The 21,054-nt window shown below is 36.6% G+C and overlaps 1 protein-coding gene across 8 annotated transcripts in view; it reads right to left on the reverse strand.

Annotated features, from left to right (window-relative positions):
• Nucleotides 1-21,054, reverse strand: part of ANKRD17 (ankyrin repeat domain 17) — a 165,713-nt gene that overhangs the window by 99,885 nt on the left and 44,774 nt on the right. Inside the window, exon 1 of one of the 8 annotated variants that reach the window (XM_055588782.1) lies at nt 581-598. The exons of the other annotated variants lie outside the window; for them this stretch is intronic. Coding sequence (XP_055444757.1) covers nt 581-583 — 3 coding nt within the window. The 5' untranslated portion in view covers nt 584-598. Of the gene's footprint in view, nt 1-580; nt 599-21,054 lie in introns of those variants that run through there. 8 annotated transcript variants of the gene reach the window in all.

Here is a 21,054-nt window from a genome sequence, read left to right on the forward strand (position 1 = left end):
AAAAACACATGATAAAACACATTATCTATTACCACAGAAATACTTTTAAGCCAAGGAGGTTACTTTTGTTTCTGACAAGGTATTCTATCAGAAATCTAAGGCATATATAAATGTAGAAGTTTAAAAATTAGAAGCATTCCATTTAAATCAGAAAAGATGTCCAAATCAGAACTAGTAGGGAACAGGTCTGGAAACCTAAGCAATGCAATAAGACCAGAAAACAAAACAAAAAATAGAGAAGTATAAATACTGAAAAGGGAAACAACAAAATGCCATCATTTGCAGAAAACATAATCATCCTTCTAGAAATTTCAAGAGAATCAATCGACAATTAAGTAAATGGTAAGATCAACATACAAAAATCAGTAGATTTCCTATATACTAGCAATAACCAATTGAAAAATAAAGTGCAAAATGGAAGAAAAGATGTAATTCACGGTAACAACAAAAACTATGAAATACCCAGGAATAAACCTAACAAGAAAAATGTAAGACCTACATGAGGAAAAAAAAAAAAAGAAAAAACGATAAAATTTACTAAAGGACATAAAAGAACACCTGAAGAAATGGAGAGGCATACCATGTTCCTGGATGGGAAGATTCAATAGTGTAAAGATGTCAATTCTCCCCAAATTAATCTGTAAATTCAATGCACTTCCAATCAAAATCCCAAAGGGATTTTTAATGGAACTTGACATGTTGATTCTAAAGTTCATCTGGAAGAGAAAATACACAGAAATTGCCAAAATTTTTTTGAAAAAGACAATGGGGAGGGGTGCCCTACCAGATGTCAAATATAAAATGATAATCATCAAAACAATGGAGTATTAAATCCAGAACAAACATATTTTGGACTTTTAAATTATGATACAGATGATACTTCAAGTCAGTGGGAAAAAAAGACATTGTTCAATAAATTATTTTGGGAGAATGGTTACAAAACTGAAAAAATTAGTTAGGTCTCAGCCATAAAACATATATTTTAAAAATTCCAGATGAATTAAAATCTACTAGAAACATTAAAACTGAAGACATAGTAGAAGAAAACATAAAAGGCTAAATTACTATTAGAAGGCTTTTCAGGAAAGACACAAAACCTAGAAGCTAGGAAGGAAAAGATTGATAGATTTCGACAGTATAAAAATGAAAAATCCAAAGATTCCATAAAGTAAGACAATTGACAGGTTAGCAGACAATGTCATAAAATATGATGGTTATATTATAAACAGAATTTTAATGAAATCCTAAAATTTCAGTAAGAAAAAGGCAAACCCCACAATAGGCAAAATGATACGAGTAGGCAATTTATACAAGACATAACAAATGACCAACAAATATGCTCAACCTCACTGGCAATCAGGCAAATACAAATTAAAATGAGGTATTATTTTTTATCCATTGACAGATATTGTCTGTTTTGGGGAATAATATGGTAGACTCTATAATCAACATTTAAAATGCAATTTTCATTCTAGGAATTTAGACTGCAGAAATACTTGTATTATGTCAGCAAAAAAAAAAAAATGTACAAGTATGTTTATTATAGAACTGATTATAACAGAAAAAATTATGTAATCCATATACCCATCAACAGAATAATAGTTTTGGGTTATGAAGCAATGAACAACCATCTGAAGAATAAAGCAGATCTACATATACAGACTTACACCATAACTATTTAAATGAACTTATTCTATTCTTTCTGTCCCTTTAATTTTCATCTCTTTAGACTTATTTATCTTTATGAAACTTAACAATGCAGTGACATTTTCCAACTTGTTTATTATCTTATTTGAATATAAATTCACTTAGGCAAGGACCATACTTTGTTCCTTGCTTTGCAAACACAACAGGGCCTTAAAAACATTAAGCTTAAACTCAAACATATTTCCTGAATGAATACACAAACACTGATGTCGAGAAGTATCAATATTACATTTCATTAGGTGAAAAATGTAAGTCTCAGAAAAGCAGGCATGGTATATGTCTGCTTAAGTTGATTAAAAACAAAATATATGTATATTCAAGAAAACAAAAATTTCAAAATATATAACTCAAGTGGTGATCAAGGAGTGAAATCATCAAGAGAATTTTACTTATCTGTACTCTTCTATACTGCTTACCTTATAAAAATACCAATAAAAGGACAACATAGTTTTCTACTGTGTAATCCTAGCAAATAATTTAATAATTTAGATCTTCAAAGAAAATGTAATACTTTAAATTCTAGATCCTCAAAAATATCAAGAATAACTTATTTCCATATTTCTAACAAAAATTACAAAAGAAATATCAAAACAATTTGTATTATTTTGAGGTATATAGGATTAACTTGCTAGTATATGTAATTCAGTCTGAAATGCACATGCAACAGAAATACTTTTTAAGTAAACAGAAAAAAAAGTCTTGGCATTGGGCTTCCTGGTGCCTCAAATGGTAAAGAATCAGCCTGCAATGTGGGAGACCTGGGTTTGATCCCCGGGTTGGGAATATCACCTGGAGGAGGGCATGACAACCCACTCCAGTAGTCTTGCCTGGAGAATTCCATGGACAGAGGAGCCTGGCAGGCTACACACTTCATGAGGTCACAGAGAGAGGACTGAGCAACTAAGCACAGCACAGCCTGACATCAATATTAAGTCACTGTAAGATTCAGTTACAGCAACAGCTTGTTTTCCTAAGAGAAGTAAAATCAAGAGAACACTGTATTTCCCTCCATTCTTTTTCTTCCTGTAGCCAATTAAATTTCTTTGAAAATCAGGTTTATCAAAGTATAAGTTAGAATAAAGTTCACCCATTTTTAGTTGTATAAATCTATTGGAGGGAAGATTGCAAGTGAAGGGTTAGTCGCTCAGTTGTGTCAGACTCTGACATCATGGACTGTAACTGGCCAGGCTTTTCTGTCCATGGAATTCTCCAGGCAAGAATACTGGAGTGGGTAGCCAGTCCCTTCTCCAGGGGATCTTCCTGACCCAGGGATCGAATCTGCATCTCCTGCATTGCAGGCAGATTCTTGACCATCTTGAGCCACCAGGGAAGTCCCATATAAATCTATGGATATTGGCAAATATATAGTTATATAATTCTCACCACAATCAAGATAGTATTTCTTATACTCAAACATTTCTCCTGCTCCTAAAGGCAATCTCTTATCACCACCCTAGTAATCATGCTTTCTGTTACTTTCATTTTTCTCTTTTCCAGAAGGAAATGGAATTACTCAGTTTTGAGTGCAGACTCTTTTACAAATGTACAATGCCTTTAAAATTCATCTACTCTACAGCACGCATCGCATCAGTAGTTCATTCCCTTTTACTGCTGAATACCTTTCCATCATATGGATATATCTCACTTTGTTTAGCTATTCAGTAATTAATGAATATTTGAGTACTAGGCTTTATGTGGGCATGTTTTCATTTCCTATGGATAAATACACGAGAAAAAAAAATGTGTTTTTAAAATTTTTAAGAAAACAGCAGACTTTTATAAATGACAATACCATTTTGCATTCCCACCTGCAATGTATGAGAGTTCTGGATGCTTTGGATTCTCACTAGCATTTGATATTGTCAGTTTTTTCTTTCTTTAATTCCTCCACTCTAGATATTAATGTAGGGCTTCCCAGGTGGCATTCGTGGTCAAGAACCTGCCTGCCAATGCAGGAGACATAAGAGATGCAGGTTCAATCCCTGGGTTGGAAAGATTCCCTGGAGAGGCGCATGACAATCCACTCCAGCATTTTGAGTCTATGCTCTAGAGCCCTAGAGATGCAACTACCAAGCCCATGTGCCACAACTACTGAAGCACTCATGCCCTAGAGCTAGCACTCCACAACAAGAGACGCTAGTGCACTGCAACTAGAGATAGCTTCCGCTCACAGTTAGATAAAGCCTGCATGCAGCAATGAAGATCCAGTGCGGCCAAGTAAAAAAATAAATAAATATGGGTCTGGAAGATCCCCAGGAGTAAGGAATGGCAACCCACTCCAGTATTCTTCCTCGGAAAATTTAAGGACAGAGGAGCCTGGCAGGCTACAGTCCATGGGGCTCCAAAGAGTCAGATACCACTGAGCAACTGAGCACACAATGAAAAAGATATACAAGAATTTGAAGAGTTTGATATCAAAGATCTTAACAACTCTTACTTCCTGTGAGCCCATCCAAGAGAAAGTAGCTATAGTACATTCTAAAAATTAGCCTTTCTTTCCCCAACACATCTTTTTCTATTTGTGGCTCCATCTGCCTCAAATTATGGCAATAAAGGTGGGTGGAAAGAGACAAGGAAAAGTGGGAGGGAAAAGATAGGGGAAAAAAAATCCAGCAGGACAAAGAAATAGGACATCAGGCACCTTCCAGCATGAAGTCATCTATTTTTCTGAAGAAAACATTTTCTCAATTTTTCATTACCTTATATAAAATACAAGGTTGAATCATTAATTCAACCTCTTCCAATCCCCTTCGTAACATTATGTAGGACTTCCCTGGTGGTCCAATGGTTAAGAATCCGCCTGCAAATGATGGTGACAGGGTTCAACCCTGGGTCCAGGAAGATCCCACATGCTGCAGGGCAACTAAGTCCCTTGCGCCACAAGGGACTAGAGCCCACATGCTGCACCTACTGAAGCCTGTGCGCCCCAGAGCCTGTGCTCCACAACGAGAGAAGCCGCCACAGTTAGAAGCCCATATGCCACTCTCCACACTTAAAGAAGGCCCACAAACAGCAATCAAGACTCAACGTGGCCAAAATTAAAAATGAAGATAAAAGTTTTAAAAAAGTTAAATGTAGAGGTATACCCTAGAAATTTACAATTACAGTTCCCTCTCTGCTGCCATTTACTAAGATTTTCAAATGGCTAGTTTCTTCTGACCACTCAGGTGTCACTTAAATTTGTCATTCCTTAGAGTATGATTTTGTGGAGAAGGCAATGGCAACCCACTCCAGTACTCTTGCCTGGAAAATCCCATGGAGGGAGGAGCCTGGTGGGCTGCAGTCCATGGTTCACTAAGAGTCGGACACGACTGAGCGACTTCACTTTCACTTTTCACTTTCCTGCATTGGAGAAGGAAATGGCAACCCACTGCAGTGTTCTTGCCTAGAGAATCCCCGGGACAGAGGAGCCTGGTGGGCTTCCATCTATGGGGTCGCATAGAATCGGACACGACTGAAGTGACTTAGCAGCAGCAGCAGAGTATGATTTTGTGACCCTATGAACCCTCCTTCTCTCTGTCATGGTTCATCCCCATCGCCTTGACTTCATTTTCCAATAGTAGTAATGATAATATTAACTTCTATTATTTATTTTCTAGTCAAATTACATACTGTCAGTCTTTTCAACTAAAAGTCCCAAGAAAGTAGGAACTTCATCTATCTTTTCATTGCTGTTGTCTAAGCCAAGAGCAGTACACCAAGGAAGCAGTCAATAAATATTTCTTGAATTATGTCATTAAGTTATATCATTAAAGATATTTAACTTTGACAAGTCCTTTATTTTGAAACCCTGAAATACACCTTCATACTTTCCATTTTTTATCATCTTAAAAATATTTCTGACAGCAGAGTATATCCATGAATTATATCTTTTTCACCTAGAGGAGTATAATTGCAATGAAAATTCATACAGTTTAGTATATACCCTTTTTTTGAAGCCAGAAAGACATTAAACACTAAAAATGTTCTTGTCCTAACAGAGATTGACTTGTATTTTTAACCCATCATGAATTTCAGAATCCTAAAAAAGAAACACAGGAGAGCTTTTGTCTCTGTCTGCACTGATTATAGAACAAAATAGGTTTATATTATAAAATACAGAAAGAACATTTTTGTCCAGATTATTTAAACACTGAAAAAGTCTATCATAATACTGGAGAATCTCCTCTTCTGAATTTTTTTACGAAATGTCAGCCAACTCAAAGGTCTGCTTCTATTCAGCATTTAATAAAGATGCAACTTTACTTCCTTGGTAGTATGGACTACAATGTTTGTGTCCCCCACAAAATCGTATGCTGAAATCTACCTCACAATATAATGATACTGCAGTGAGGCCTTTGGGAACTAATAGGATTAGAAGTCATGAGGAAGGCACCGTCAGTAATGGGATCGGTGCCCTTATAAGAGAACATGCTTCCTCTTTTTGCACTCCACCACATGAAAATACAAGATGGCTCTCTGCAACACGAAAGAGGGTCCTCAGTAGAACCTAACACCATGCCAGCACCCTGAGATCTCAGACTTCCAGCCTCCAGAACTATGAAATGTAAATTTCTGTTTACAAACCACTTAATCTATGGTACTTTGTTATAGCAGCCCAAATAGACTACGACATCTGGAGAATTAGGGGGTATATTGCTTTATATTCTGTTTAACCAGTCTTAGAGCAGTAGTTCTGGAATTTAGCTATACAACAGAATTAACAGAAAAAGTACTAATGCCTGGGAGATAACCTTAGATATTTAATCATGTAGGGGTATGACTTGGGCATTAAGAATTTTTAAAAGCTCCTAGGTAATGCAAATGCAAGACAAAGGTTAAACCACTGCTCAAAAGGTGAAGATTAATTAACTCCATCATGAAAGTAGCTTATGTATGAAGACAAAAACAGCTTCTCTTAATTGAAAGGCATTTAACCATTCTAAATGCCATTAGCTTTTGTTTATATTCAAAAACAATCAAATATTTTCTAAATCACATAAAGGGCGTCAGAATCTTTCTCACACTTTCTCTCAGTTATTAAACACATCAAAATACTTCTAATGTACTCAGCACTATGCTAGGCACTGATGAATAAAGCTGGATCACTGTATTCTTGTGATCAAGCATCCACTCCTACCTTTAAGACGTCCTTACCTCAACTACCACCATGATCACACTCTACTTTCCATCAAGGGTTGGACTGTATCAGTCCATCAAAGAACAACTATAATGCCAAATGTACACCTTTGGAGGACTAGTGTTCAAGTTTAACTCTGTTCTTACTCAAGGATTATTCATAGAATTTAGTCAATCCTAGTCAAAGAGATGTTGATACTGTAAAGAACAGGTGCCCTGAAATACAAAATGACCTCACTAATTAATCATCTCATTAAATAGTGCTAGGGGAAAAAGTTAAGATTCTCAACTTTTTTTCTCATCATGTATCACAATATAAAATAAATTCCAGTAGGACTGGATCAAAAAATATATAGATAAATATTAGCTGATCTCCAGAAGAGGAAAAGACGTTTTTAAATATAAAAGAAGACATTCTTCACAAAGATACACAGGAGGGAGATGGTGAGACATATGGAGAGAGTAACTTGGAAATTCACAATATATAAAAAAGACAGTCAATGGGAATTTGTTGTATGACTCAGGGGAAGTCAAACAGGGGCTCTGTAACAATCTAGAGGGGTGGGATGGGGGGAGATGGGAGGGATGTTCAAGAGAGAGGGGACATATATATACTTAATGGCTGATTCTCACTGATGTTTGACAGAAAACAACAAATTTCTGTAAAGACATTATCCTTCAATCAAAATGTAAATTAAAAATCATATACATATAAAATACCCTTATATAAAATGTGAATTTCCCAGAAAAAATTTATCACATTTGACAAATATTCACATCAGTATATAGAGATTTCTTCAAAAAATAAAGCCACATTTCCTTAGAAAATGACCAACTGACATTTTAAAAATGTTTTTCCAGTAGAAAACCTAAAAATAACCCAAGTATCCAACAATATAAAAGCAGTCAGTTATATTCTTCAGCTAGAATATTATGCAATCACCAAAATAGAAAAACGCTCAAGGTATATATATATATTAAAAATTAGGATATAATATTCTGAAGTCTAGTAAAAATATATCAGGTGTGAGTAAAAGACCAAGACACAAGTATTAAGATATACTTTTTCCTTCTGCTTCAAAATCTTTACACAAATTATATATTAATGTAATTAAGGTTTCAAAATCCATATCCTTTGATCTAGAAATCTACTAGAAGTTTTCTGAAATACAGAAAACACAGGAAAATACTCATTGCTAAGTTATTTATAATAGCAAAAGAAAAAAATTGACATATTTAAATTGATATTTTAAGGATACAGCAAAATATAAATAATGTGTGAGGAGACTTTTGCATCTGTCTTCATCAGTGATTGTTGTTCAGTTGCCAAGCAGTGTCCAACTCTTCACGACCCCATGGACTGCTGCATGACAGGGTTCCCTGTCCTTCACCATTTCCTGGAGTTTGCCCAAGTTCATGTCCACCGAATCAGTGATGCTATCTAACCATCTCATCCTCTGTTGCCCTCTTCTTCTTTTGCCTTCAATTTTCCCCAGCATTAGGGTCTTTTCCAATGAGTCGGCTCTTCCCATTTCAGCTGGCCAAAGGATTGGAGCTTAAACTCCAGCACCAGTCCTTCCAATGAGTATTCAGGGTTGATTTCAAGATTGACTGGTTTGATCTCCATGCTGTTCAAGGGACTCTCAAGAGTCTTCCTCAGCACCACAGTTCAAAAGGATCAATTCTTTGGTATTCTGCCTTCCTTACAGTCCAGCTCTCCCATCCATACATGATTACTGGAAAGACCACAACCTTAACTATTTCGACATTTGTCAGCAAAGGTGATATCTAATCTTAAAGCACTGTGGTCAGAAAAAAAATACCTGAAATGATTGCAATTTTTAAAAATTTACCAAAGCTTGATTTGTGACCCAAGATGTGGAAAATGTTCCACATGCATTCTGGAGAATGTTCCATGTGCACTTGAATAAAAAGTCCAATCTACTGTTTTGGATGAATTCTAGCAAACAGAATCCAACAACACATTAAAAGGATCGTAGATTATGATCAAGTGGGCTTTATCCCCGGGCTGCAAGAAGTCTTTAATATATGCAAAGCAATCAATGTGATATTAACAAATTAAAAGATAAAAACCATATAATCATCTCAACAGATGCAGGGAAAGCTTTTGACAAACTTCAACATCCCTTTACAGTAAAACTCTCCAGAAAATAGGTATAGAAGGAACATACCTCAACATAATAATGGTGATATATGACAAACCCACAGCAAACATTATTCTCAATGGTGAAAAACTGAAAGCAATTCCTCTAGGATTAAGAACAAGACAAGGATGCCCACTCTGGCCACTATTATTCAATACAGCTTTGGAAGTCCTAGCCACGATAATCAGAGAAGGGAAAGAAATAAAAAGAAACCAGATTGGAAAAGAAAAAGTAAAACTCTCACTGTTTACAGCTGACATATTTACTAATACATAGAAAACCCCAAAGATACCACCAGAAAATTAACTAGAGCTAATCAACGAATATAGCAAAGTCACAGGATATAAAATTAATACACAGAAATACCTCACATTCCTAAACACTCTAAGGAAAAGTCCACAACAGAAATTTAGAAAACAATGCCATTCACCATTGCAACTAAAACAATAAAAGACCTAGGAATAAACCCACCTAAAGAGACAAAAGACTTGTATGCAGAAAACTATAAGACACTGATGAAAGAAACCAAAGATGAGGGCTTTCCCAGTGGCTCAGTGATAAAGAATCCGCTTGCCAAAGGAGGAGACACAAGTTTGATCCTTGGTCTGGGAACATTCCACATGCTATGGAGCAACTAAGTTCGTGCACCACAACTATTGAGGCTGTGCTCTAAAGACCAGGAGCCAAAACTACTGAAGCCTGCACACCCTAGAGCCCTTGCTCCACAACAAGATAAGTCACTGCAATGAGAAGCCTACATATTGCGCCTAGAGCGCAGCCCCAGCTCTTGGCAACTAGAGAAAAGTCCGTGCAGCAACAAAGGCACAGCACAGCCAAAACTAAATTAGTTAATTTAAAAAAACTACATGGGTTGTCACCTCACAACAGTCAGAATGGCCATCATTAAAAAAACTACAAACAATAAATGCTGGAGAGGATGTGGAGAAAAGGGAACCCTCCTGCGCTGTTGGTGGGAATGTAAACTAATACAGCCATTATGGAGAAGAGTATAGAGATTTCATTAAAAAAAAAAAAAAAAACTAGGACTAAATCTACTATATGACCGAGCAATCCCACTCTGTGGGGACCAAGTATCCCACTACTGAGCATATACCATGAGAAAGCCACAATTCTAAAAGATACATGTACCCTAATTTTCACTGCAGCATTATTTACAATAGCCAGGATGTGGAAGCAACCTAGATGTCCATCTATCCATGGATGGATAAAGATGGTATCGTACATGTATACAATGGAATATTACTCAGCCATAAAAAGAACAAATTTGAGTCAGTTCTAGTGAGGTAGATGAACCTAGAGCCTGTTATAGAGTGAAGTAAGTCAGAAAGAGAAAAATATCATATATCAAGATATTAATATACAGAATAAAGAAAAATGGTATTGATGAATTTTTTTCAGGGAAGTGATGGAGATGCAGATGTAGAGAACTGACTTATAGACACAGTGGGGAAGGAGAGTGGGATGAATAGAGAAAGTAGCATTTACAATATACACTATCATGTGTAAAATAGATAGCTGGTGAGAAATTATTATATAACACAAGGAGCACAACCTGGAGCTCTACGGGGTGGGAAGCTCAAGAGGGAGAGGATATATATATATATAATTATGGTTAATTTGCATTGTTGTACAGCAGAAACAAACACAACATTGTAAAGTGATTTTCCTCCAATTAAAAAATAAATTAAAAATACAATGTGTGGCGGGAAAAATCAAGATATATAATATTTTTAAATAACAGGGTCCCGATTTGTTAAAAAAGTGCATGTAACTATCTGCATAAAGTATGACTAAAAGGAAACAGCAAAATTTAGCATTGCTCATTTTAACTTTCTTTGAACCATTTTAAAATTTTCAAGTTTTCTATGAAATTTTATAATTAATGAAGCTTTCCATCTCATTCCTAAAGACCTGACAATAGAGTGTTTGCCATTAGTAATTAAACAGTTTTTTTTTAAACTGCTTCAAAATGTATTTACTTTCCGAAACATAGGCAGCTGAGAGCAATTTTTAGAATTTCTCATTAAACATGATTAGGCTTCTTTAACGGAGAAGGCAATCGGCACCCACTCTAGTACTCTTGCCTGGAAAATCCCATGGACGGAGGAGCCTGGTGGGCTACAGTCCACGGGGTCGCAAGAGTCGGACACAACTGAGTGACTTCACTTTCACTTTTCATTTTCCTGCATTGGAGAAGGAAATGGCAACCCACTCCAGTGTTCTTGCCTGGAGAATCCCAGGGACAGGGGAGCCTGGTGGGCTGCTGTCTATGGGGTCGCACAGAGTCAGACACGACTGAAGCGACTTAGCAACAGCAGCAGCAGGCTTCTTTAAAATGTACTATGAAAAGCATATTAAATGCTGCTGCAAAAAAACAGTATGCTATAAACAGTTAATACTGGCAATCGATTGTGTCAGAAGCATTTACAATGGACTTGTTTGACACTGTACCTGTTGAGTAAATACTGCATGTATAAGTTATGAAATGACTTTACAACTAAACAGATAAGAGCTAGAAAGACTGTAGATGTGACATTCTACTGGCCACCATAGTACTCTTGCCTGGAAAATCCCATGGACGGAAGAGCGTGGTAGGCTGCAGTCCATGGGGTCACGAAGAGTAGGGCACAACTGAGAGACTTCACTTTCACTTTTCACTGTCATGCATTGGAGAAGGAAATGGCAACCCACTCCAGTGTTCTTGGCCTGGAGAATCCCAGGGACGGGGAGCCTGATGGGCTGCCGTCTATGGGGTCGCAGAGAGTCGGACACAACTGAAGCGACTTAGCAGCAGCAGCAGCATTGGCCACCATAGATATTTCACTGCAAATTTGCCACAACTTGGTCTATTTTAGTATAACTCTCTCCACAACCCAGCAGTTTACATACAGTGACTAAATGGTTTAGAGTTACAACAAAGTAACTGGGAGCTTCCCATTTCTTCAGACAAAACAGGGGTATGATAACTGCAAAGAAACAAGTGAATCCTACTACCTCTTCATCTTTCTACTACATCCAGCATTATTTGAGGAAAACAAAGCAGAGAACTCAGCCCTATTTCGTTCAGGAGACAAAGACCAGAAATTGGAGAAGCTGAGAATGCTAAAATTTATGAGGCAGAAAATTGGAGAGAAGAACCAGGAAACAGAATCATTACAGAGCTATAACCTAACAACTATAGGGGCTCCTACAGGGTTGGATTCAACCCTGTAGGAAGAGATTCAACCAGCCAGAGGAAAAGGAGTTCACTGAACACTTCAGGTATTTGGTAGAGAATCCAGAAAGGTCACATATATGAATGAGAAGGGCTTCTCTAACTTTGGTGTATAAATACTAGAAAGATGCCATAAGAATGCTTCAAAACAAGCCTCAAAAGAATGAATCTTATTTGCAAGTAATTTGCTAGTCAAAATTAAATTCAATACTTCTTAAAGAAGTACAATAATATTTAGATATTTGACAATGTAATAATCACACTAAGTTAAGTGTATGTGTACTCAGTCATATCTAACTCTTCGCAACCCCATGAACTGTAGCCTTCCAGGCTCCTCTGTCCACGCAATTTTCAGGCAAGTGTACTGGAGTGGGTTGTCATTTCCTTCTCCAAATCTTCCTGACCCAGGGACTGAACCGACATCTCTTGCATCTCCTGCATTAGCAAGTGGACTCTTTAAGAAGCCCAATAATCACATTATTCAGCATCAAACAAAAATTACTAGACTTGCAAAAAAGAAAGTACGTCCAGTAACTGGGGAAAAAACATAAATAGAAACAGATCTTGAAATGACAGGAATGGAATGAGCAAACAAAACTTTAAAGCTCTTTAAAATAATGTTCACGGATACAAAGAGAATGTGAACAAATTGCTGCAAGAAATAAAAATCTACAAAATTGAAAGATCAAAGAGAATTTCCATTGCTGAATGAAGTATCTGTTATTAAAAATGAACTGGATGACACTGCAGAAGGACCAATGAACCTGAGACAGAGCAATAAATACTATTTGAACTAAACTTTGAAGGGAAAAACAAACAAACAAACAAAAAATACAGAGGCAATGTCACTTTTAGCAGGATGTTGTGCTTACATGCTCAGTCACTAAGTTGTGTCTGACTCTTTACAGCCCCACAGTACAGCCCCATGGTCTGCCAGGCTCCTCTGTCCATGGAATTTCCAGGCAAGAATACTGGAGTGGGTTGCCATTTCCTACTCCAGGGGATCTTCCCAACCCAGTGACTGAACCCGCCTCTCCTGCACTGGCAGGTAGATTCTTTACCACTGCACCATCTGGGAAGCCCCGATAGAGGTAATAAAATGGAATATTAAAAATACTCAATCTATTGAAATATATGAACAATGGAAATAGGGGCAATAACAAAGTGGGACAAACAAAACAATTAGCAAAATAGTAGACTTAAACACAAAACATTGATAACTACATCAAGTAAAAATGGATCAAATACATTGATTAAAAGGCAGAGATTGACAGTCTGGATAAAAAAGCAAGAGCTAAATATATGATGCTCAAAAGAAACATACTTTAAGTATAAAGACAGAGAGAGGTTAAAAGAATAGAAAAAGACATACCATGAAAACATCAGCTGTGGCAAGGCTGGTAGAGCTATTATTAATATCAGACAAAGCAGAATTGAGATAAAACAAGGAATACTAACAAAGATAAAAAGGGACATTTAATTACATAAAAGGATCAATTTAGCAAGAATATATAATAAACCTAAATGTTTACATACCTTGTAACAGAGCTCCAAAATATAATGGAGCAAAAATTGACAGATCAGAAAGAAAAAAACAAGACTCTTCATAATTATAGTTTAAATTTTGAAACTCATCTTAGTCCTTGCTAGGCAAGTAGACAGAAAATCAGTCAGAACATAAAAGACTTGAACATTATTAATTAACATAATATAATTGATATTTATGGAACACTCACCCCATAACTGCAGAAAATATATTCTTTCTAGATATGCATGAACTTTTGTCAAAAATGAATCATATTTTCGACCATAAAACAAGTTTCAATATATCTAAAAGAACTGAAATTGGAGTACAGTATAGTCTCTGACCACATATAATACTTTTAAATAATCCACAAACTTTCTCAAAAATAGTTCCTCATCTGAGTGACAAGATGACCATAAATGACTTGAGAGACTATCTTCTCAATTCTCCCAAGGATGTTATATAAACAACATGATTATATATGCACAAGAGAAAAGAGATGTCTTAAGCATTAAAGTGTAATTTTTCCATGAAACCCCAGTTGAGAAAGACAGAATGAATCAAAGAGGAATCACAAGGAAAATTATAAAGCATTTAGAACTAAGTATTAAAATGAAAACACAACACATAAAAATGTGTGGTATATACCTAAAGCAGTGCACAGAAAGGGTATTTACAGCCTTTAATACAGTAAAAAAGATGAAACAGTAAAAACAATAATCTAAGCTTCCATTTAAAATAACCAAATAAGAACAAATTAAATCTGCATAGGAAATATAAGAGCATAGGTCAATGACACAGAAAATGAAGATAACATAGAAAAGTCAATGACATGAAATAAAAATTAAAGTTTATAGAAAAAAAATTGATAAAGATTTTACAAGAACAAAAGAGAAAATACAAATTATCACTATCAGAACTGAAAGAATTACTAAAGAATAATTACAGATTCAGATCAGATCAGTCGCTCAGTGGTGTCCGACTCTTTGCGACCCCATGAATCGCAGCATGCCAGGCCTCCCTGTCCATCACCAACTCCCTGAGTTCACTCAGACTCACGTCCATCAAGTCGGTGATGCCATCCAGCCATCTCATCCTCTGTCGTCCCCTTCTCCTCCTGCCCCCGATCCCTCCCAGCATCAGAGTCTTTTCCAATGAGTCAACTCTTCCCATGAGGTGGCCAAAGTACTGGAGTTTCAGCTTCAGCATCATTCCTTCCAAAGAAATCCCAGGGCTGATCTCCTTCAGAACGGACTGGTTGGATCTCCTTGCAGTCCAAGGGACTCTCAAGAGTCTCCTCCAACACCACACTTCAAAAACATAAATTCTTCGGCTCTCAGCCTTCTTCGCAGTCCAACTCTCACATCCATACATGACCACTGGAAAAACCATAGCCTTGACTAGACGAACCTTTGTTGGCAAAGTAATGTCTCTGCTTTTGAATATGCTATCTAGGTTGGTCATAACTTTCCTTCCAAGGAGTAAGCGTCTTTTAATTTCATGGCTGATTACCATCATTTAAAATAATAAAGACCACTATGAACAACTTTATGTCAATTAATTCAACAACTTAGACTGAAATATACAAATTACGCAAAAAGAATTAAAATTTTCAAAACTGACAAAGAAAAGCTAAATAGCCATGTATCTATCAAAGGAAATGGATTTTTCATTAAAAATGTTCCCACAAATAAAACACAAAGTACAGATGGCTTCATTGCTCAACTCAATCACTCAAACAAATTTTCAGAAAATAGAAAAGAAAGATATACTTCCAAACACGTTATAAGGCTAACATTTCTCTGATACAAAACAGCCAAATGTTTTTTTTAAGAAGACTAAAGATCAATATGCCTTGTGAAGAACAAGAATCCTTAATAATATACTAGTAATCCAAATCCAGCCATATCCAAAAGGGGTCATATATCATGACCAAATGCATTTTATTCTAAGAATACAAAGTTGGCTTAAAATCCAAGAGTCAATTAATATAATTCACATAATGACAGAACAAAGAAGGAAAATCAAGGATCATCTCAACAGAATCAGATAAAAGACCTGACAGTTCAGTATCTTTTGATAATAAAATTTTTTAGCAAACTAGGGGTAGATATCTTAACCAGATAAGGGAATCAAGAAAAAAGTATAAAGAACATCATACTTAATTACGAAAAATTGAACACTTCCCCCACTAAGATCAGGAACAAGGCAACTTGGTCCAGTAAGTCACCAATTCTATTTAGTATTTTACTGGAGGTCCTACGTAGGCGAACAAGGCAAGACATAAGAATTAAAGGCATAAAAATAGGGGAGAAGGAGAGATAAATGGACTTAAATTTGCAGAGATGACCATGCATGTAGAAAATTCTACTATCAAACAAACAAACAAAAAACAACCCTGGTTAACCAAGTGAATTTAGCAAGCCAATAGGTTATAAGATCAATATACAAATGTCCATTTGTATATTGGACAAACAACTGCCAAATAAAATATAAAGAATTATCATTTACAATAATCTAAGTATTTCATCTTGGCCTCTCCTAAACCAGGAAGAGGAGAAAGACTCTTAATTACTGTCATTGGAGATGACTCTTATCACTGGTGATGGCTCAAACTTAACTCCGCATAAGAAACTTCAATAGATAACCCAGTTACTTGGACAGTAAGGAGATCAAACCAGTCAATCTTAAGGGAAATCAACCTGAATACTTGCTGGAAAGACTGATACTGAAGCTAAAACTCCAGTATTTTGGTAATCTGATGCGAATAGCTGATTCATTGGAAAAGTTGATGATGCTGGGAAAGACTGAGCGCAGGAGAAGACGGTGTCAGAGGACGAGATGACTGGTTGGCTTTGCCGATGTAGTGGACATGAACTTAGGCAAATTCTGGGAGATGGTGAGGAACAGACAGACCTGGTGTGCTGCAGTCCATGGGGTCACAAAGTGTCAGACACAACTGGACGACTGAACAACAACATTTATCAATCAGTTTTCCCATATCGTTGCCCTCCTACACCCGAGAAGTCCAAATTCTTTTTCCTTTGGCTGCTGCTGCTGCTGCTAAGTCGCTTCAGGCATGTCTGACTCTGTGCGACCCCACAGACGGCAGCCCACCAGGCTCCCCTGTCCCTGGGATTCTCCAGGCAAGAACACTGGAGTGGGTTGCCATTTCCTTCTCCAATGCATGAAAGTGAAAAGTGAAAGTGAAGTCGCTCAGTCGTGTCCGACTCTTCGCGACCCCATGGACTGCAGCCTACCAGGCTCCTCCGTCCATGGGATTTTCCAGGCAACAGTACTGGAGTGGGGTGCCATTGCCTTCTCTGTTCCTTTGGCTAGTTAGGACACCATTTATCATCCTTTGTTAAGATGGCATACAAGCAGGACTTCCCAGGTGGTTCAGTGGGAAAGAATCTGCCTTCCACTGCAGGGGACACTGGTTCAATTCCTGGTCAGGGAACTATGACCCGAAGATCCCACCTGCCATGGGGCAACTAAGCCTGTGTGCCATAACTAAGACCTTATGGAACCAAAAGAAAAAAAGATGGCATATAAGCTCCCAAGCCTAATTGCTTCTTTCGGTTTTGACTTCTTTTCAATTTGCACATCTCAACCACTGAATCTAAGAGGGTAGAGAAGTCTTCCATTCCTTACAGGGAGAAATTTAATAGAACATTTTTAAGGCCCAAACAGTGAAAACTACACAAAACTTCTGAGATGAATTTTTTTTTTAATCTAAATAAATGACCATCACATGGGCCAACATTATGTCAGCTATAAAAAATATATTCCTATGTCTGATACAGCCAAGAAGCCATGAGTTTGCAATCTCTGCTCTGAGTGTTCTAAATTTTATCCTTGAAACAAACCAGACTACCAGAGAACTGAGTACTCAGGCTACAGTACTAGTTTTTTTAACCCAACTGAATTTTATCAGTAAATCCTTGACTTACATTTTGTAGAAACTAACATCAAGCTTGTTTAGTTTTAGAAGATGGAGTTATTTAATACAATAAGCAGTAGGTCCAATACGGGGGCACAAAGAGAAATTATTTTCTAAGATCTAAATCGCACAAAATGTATCAATTCTCCAGAACATCCACCATGCTTACAGAGTTTATGAACAACACAAATCTCAAAACTCATCAAGTTTCTAATTTGGCTCTTGTTGCTGGTTAATTCAATCTACGTCAACATTCAGAAACTAAGATCATGGCATCTGGGGTCATCACTTCATGGGAAATAGATGGGCAAACAGTGGAAACAGTGTCAGACTTTATTTTGGGGGGCTCTAAAATCACTGCAGGTGATGACTGCAGCCATGAAATTAAAAGACGCTTACTCCTTGGAAGGAAAGTTATGACCAACCTAGATAGCATAATCAAAAGCAGAGACATGACTTTGCCAACAAAGGTCCGTCTAGTCAAGGCTATGGTTTTTCCAGTGGTCATGTATGGATGTGAGAGTTGGACTGTGAAGAAAGCTGAGCACGAAGAATTGATGCTTTTGAAGTGTGGTGTTGGAGAAGACTCTTGAGAGTCCCTTGGACTGCAAGGAGATCCAACCAGTCCACTCTAAAGGAGATCAGTCCTGGGTGTTCTTTGGAAGGACTGATGCTAAAGCTGAAACTCCAGTACTTTGGCCACCTCATGCGAAGAGTTGACTCATCGGAAAAGACTGATGCTGGGAGGGATTGAGGGCAGGAGGAGAAGGGGACGACAGAGGATGAGATGGCTGGATGGCATCACCGACTCTATGGACATGAGTTTGAGTGAACTCCGAGAGTTGGTGATGGACAGGGAAGCCTGGCGTGCTACAATTCATGGGGTCGCAAAGAGTCGGACACAACTGAGCGACTGAACTGAACTGAAGTCAATTTTACCACTGGTATTAATTTACTACTTCTGATTTTTGTATTTTTATTTTTCAGAATATATATACTCATCAGTTCAGTTCAGTATACTCTTATAAGACACTTCAAATTCTTTTGTGGAATGAAATATCTTTTACATAAATGCAGAAGGCATTTTTTTAAAAGAGAGTCAAAGTATCCATATTAAAGAATTCAACATTTATCAAGCACATTACAGAGACATTAAAATATTTCTAATGTACACACTCTAACGTTACTTTTTAAGAGTAGAACAGGATAAGAGATAATGAACTTGAAAGAAAGGCTAGAGAGGAACAAAACCCTAGGGAAGGAGAACTTTGAATAATGAATAGATGTTGAAGAGGGCAGCAGGTAAACACTGTAAGTAGTACAGAATATTATAATACAATGTAAAAATAAACAATTCAGATTAAATGTAAAAATAAAGTTGGGTGGATAGAAGGATGTCAAATAATAGTTCTGGTGCAAAACTGCACTTGTATTTGCTTCTTAAATGTGAAATAACAAAGCAAAAGAAGTTTTAAAACTTGTAAAACACACCATCATGTCAAACTTTTTGTTTAGAAGTTACTGAAGCTACTATCTTTAGAGTTCTAGTTAAGACTTTAATATATATAGAAGGGATCTTAGAAAAACTATACAGTACAATTTAACTTTAGAGACCAAAAAGTGCAAGAATAAAAAGAAAAATATTATTTCAAATAACATACAAAGACTATGTTAGAACTCCAACCTACAGATCACCTGGGTTGATTTGAATAACGTGATTAACTGTTAGCTCTTCTGCCTCATTCCATGTATATACCTAACCAAAACTAAGAGTTCAGAGAACTTTCCAAGATAAAAACACAGTACAGTAATTCCTTCATTGTACATGTGTAACTCCAAATGAAAAACAAGCATTTACTGTGTTCAAGATACAATTCTACGTCACTGAGGACATCAAGAAGAATAAAACTATTCACAGAAAATCATACAATCTCACTATAAGCTCAAGACAATGAAAAAGGAAGCCTATTAAATATAGAAATACTTAAAAGTCAATGTTGATGTAATTTAGCATTCTCACCTATCATACTTTATAAAAGATATATTCTTTGTAATTCATAAAATATTTACAAAATGATCTACCTAAGAAGACTTTTTTCATATGGCATATATAGAGCCTAATCTTAATATTTTGGTTTCTTAAATAAATACATTTTTTTAGAAGAAAGCAACTTTCTATCCACTACTATCTCCATTTATTTCATAAACTAAAAAAAAAAAATAGGAAAAATAAACTGAGAAAGATATTTTGAGAAGATAATATTGTACAAATGTGACAAAATAATAGAAAGGAAAATTTTCCAATATTTGTGAACACTTCAACACCAGCACAAATTTTTGGAAAATCTTAACCAGTACTTCCTTATGGAACATAAGAATTTAGAAACTATTTCATACTTGCTTAAATAGTTCATACAAATATATGTTGATCTTTGTATGATGACAGGGCATAAATTACAAGTGTAGAATGTGACAAAGACTGAAGAAATAGCAACAGAACAAATTCAAGGTTAGAACCAGTTAAGGATAAGCACTAGTTAGAAAAATAAGAAGCTCAACAAATGAGGAGTTAGGCTGTTCATAATATCCAAACATCAAGAGGAGGAGCAGAATCTAGATAATCTGTAGCAGGAGTAAGAAATCAAAACAAAGTGGACAGCAAGTATCAAAAGTCAGAAGCAGGCTAAATGATAAAAGGCTTGAGACTAAAGAAGGAATCCAGACTATAGAAATCACCAACAAGCAGTGTTAACACTGGCTCAACATTGCTTCTCATCTCAATGAATGTGTGCATGCTAAGTCACTTCCAACTCTTTGCAACCCCACCAGCCTCCTCTGCCCATGGGATTCTCAAGGCAAGAATACTGGAGTGGATTGCCATGCCCTTCTCCAAGGGAATCTTCCGACAGTCACTTGGAATTTGGTAGGTGGGGAGAAGAGTTGTATTCAGCATTTAAGCATAAAGACAAGAGATATGCAGATGTTATAGATCCTTTTTTCCTACGAGACCACATGATTTCAGTGCCAATTTCAAAATTAATTTGTGGCAAAAACATAGTACATACAAATATAAGAGGAAAGTATAAAGTAGATTTTAAACAACTTAATTTGCTACTTTGCAAAGGAAGGTGAAATGGCTTAGTCTTTGGATAACCAAGATCAGGGCACATGGGTTCAGTTCCTGGTCAGGGAACTAAGATAAGATCCTTAGTTGCAGGGCCACTAAGCCTGTGCACAACTACTGAGCTCCAAAACTACTGAACCCACACACTTTAGAGCCTGTGCACCACAATGAAAAAGAACCTGTGTGCCATAACTAACACCCAAAGCGTCTAAATAAATAAATGAAAAGAAGCCTAAA

This window comes from Bubalus kerabau, chromosome 7 (genome assembly GCF_029407905.1).
Source record: "Bubalus kerabau isolate K-KA32 ecotype Philippines breed swamp buffalo chromosome 7, PCC_UOA_SB_1v2, whole genome shotgun sequence".
Lineage (NCBI taxonomy): Eukaryota > Metazoa > Chordata > Mammalia > Artiodactyla > Bovidae > Bubalus > Bubalus kerabau.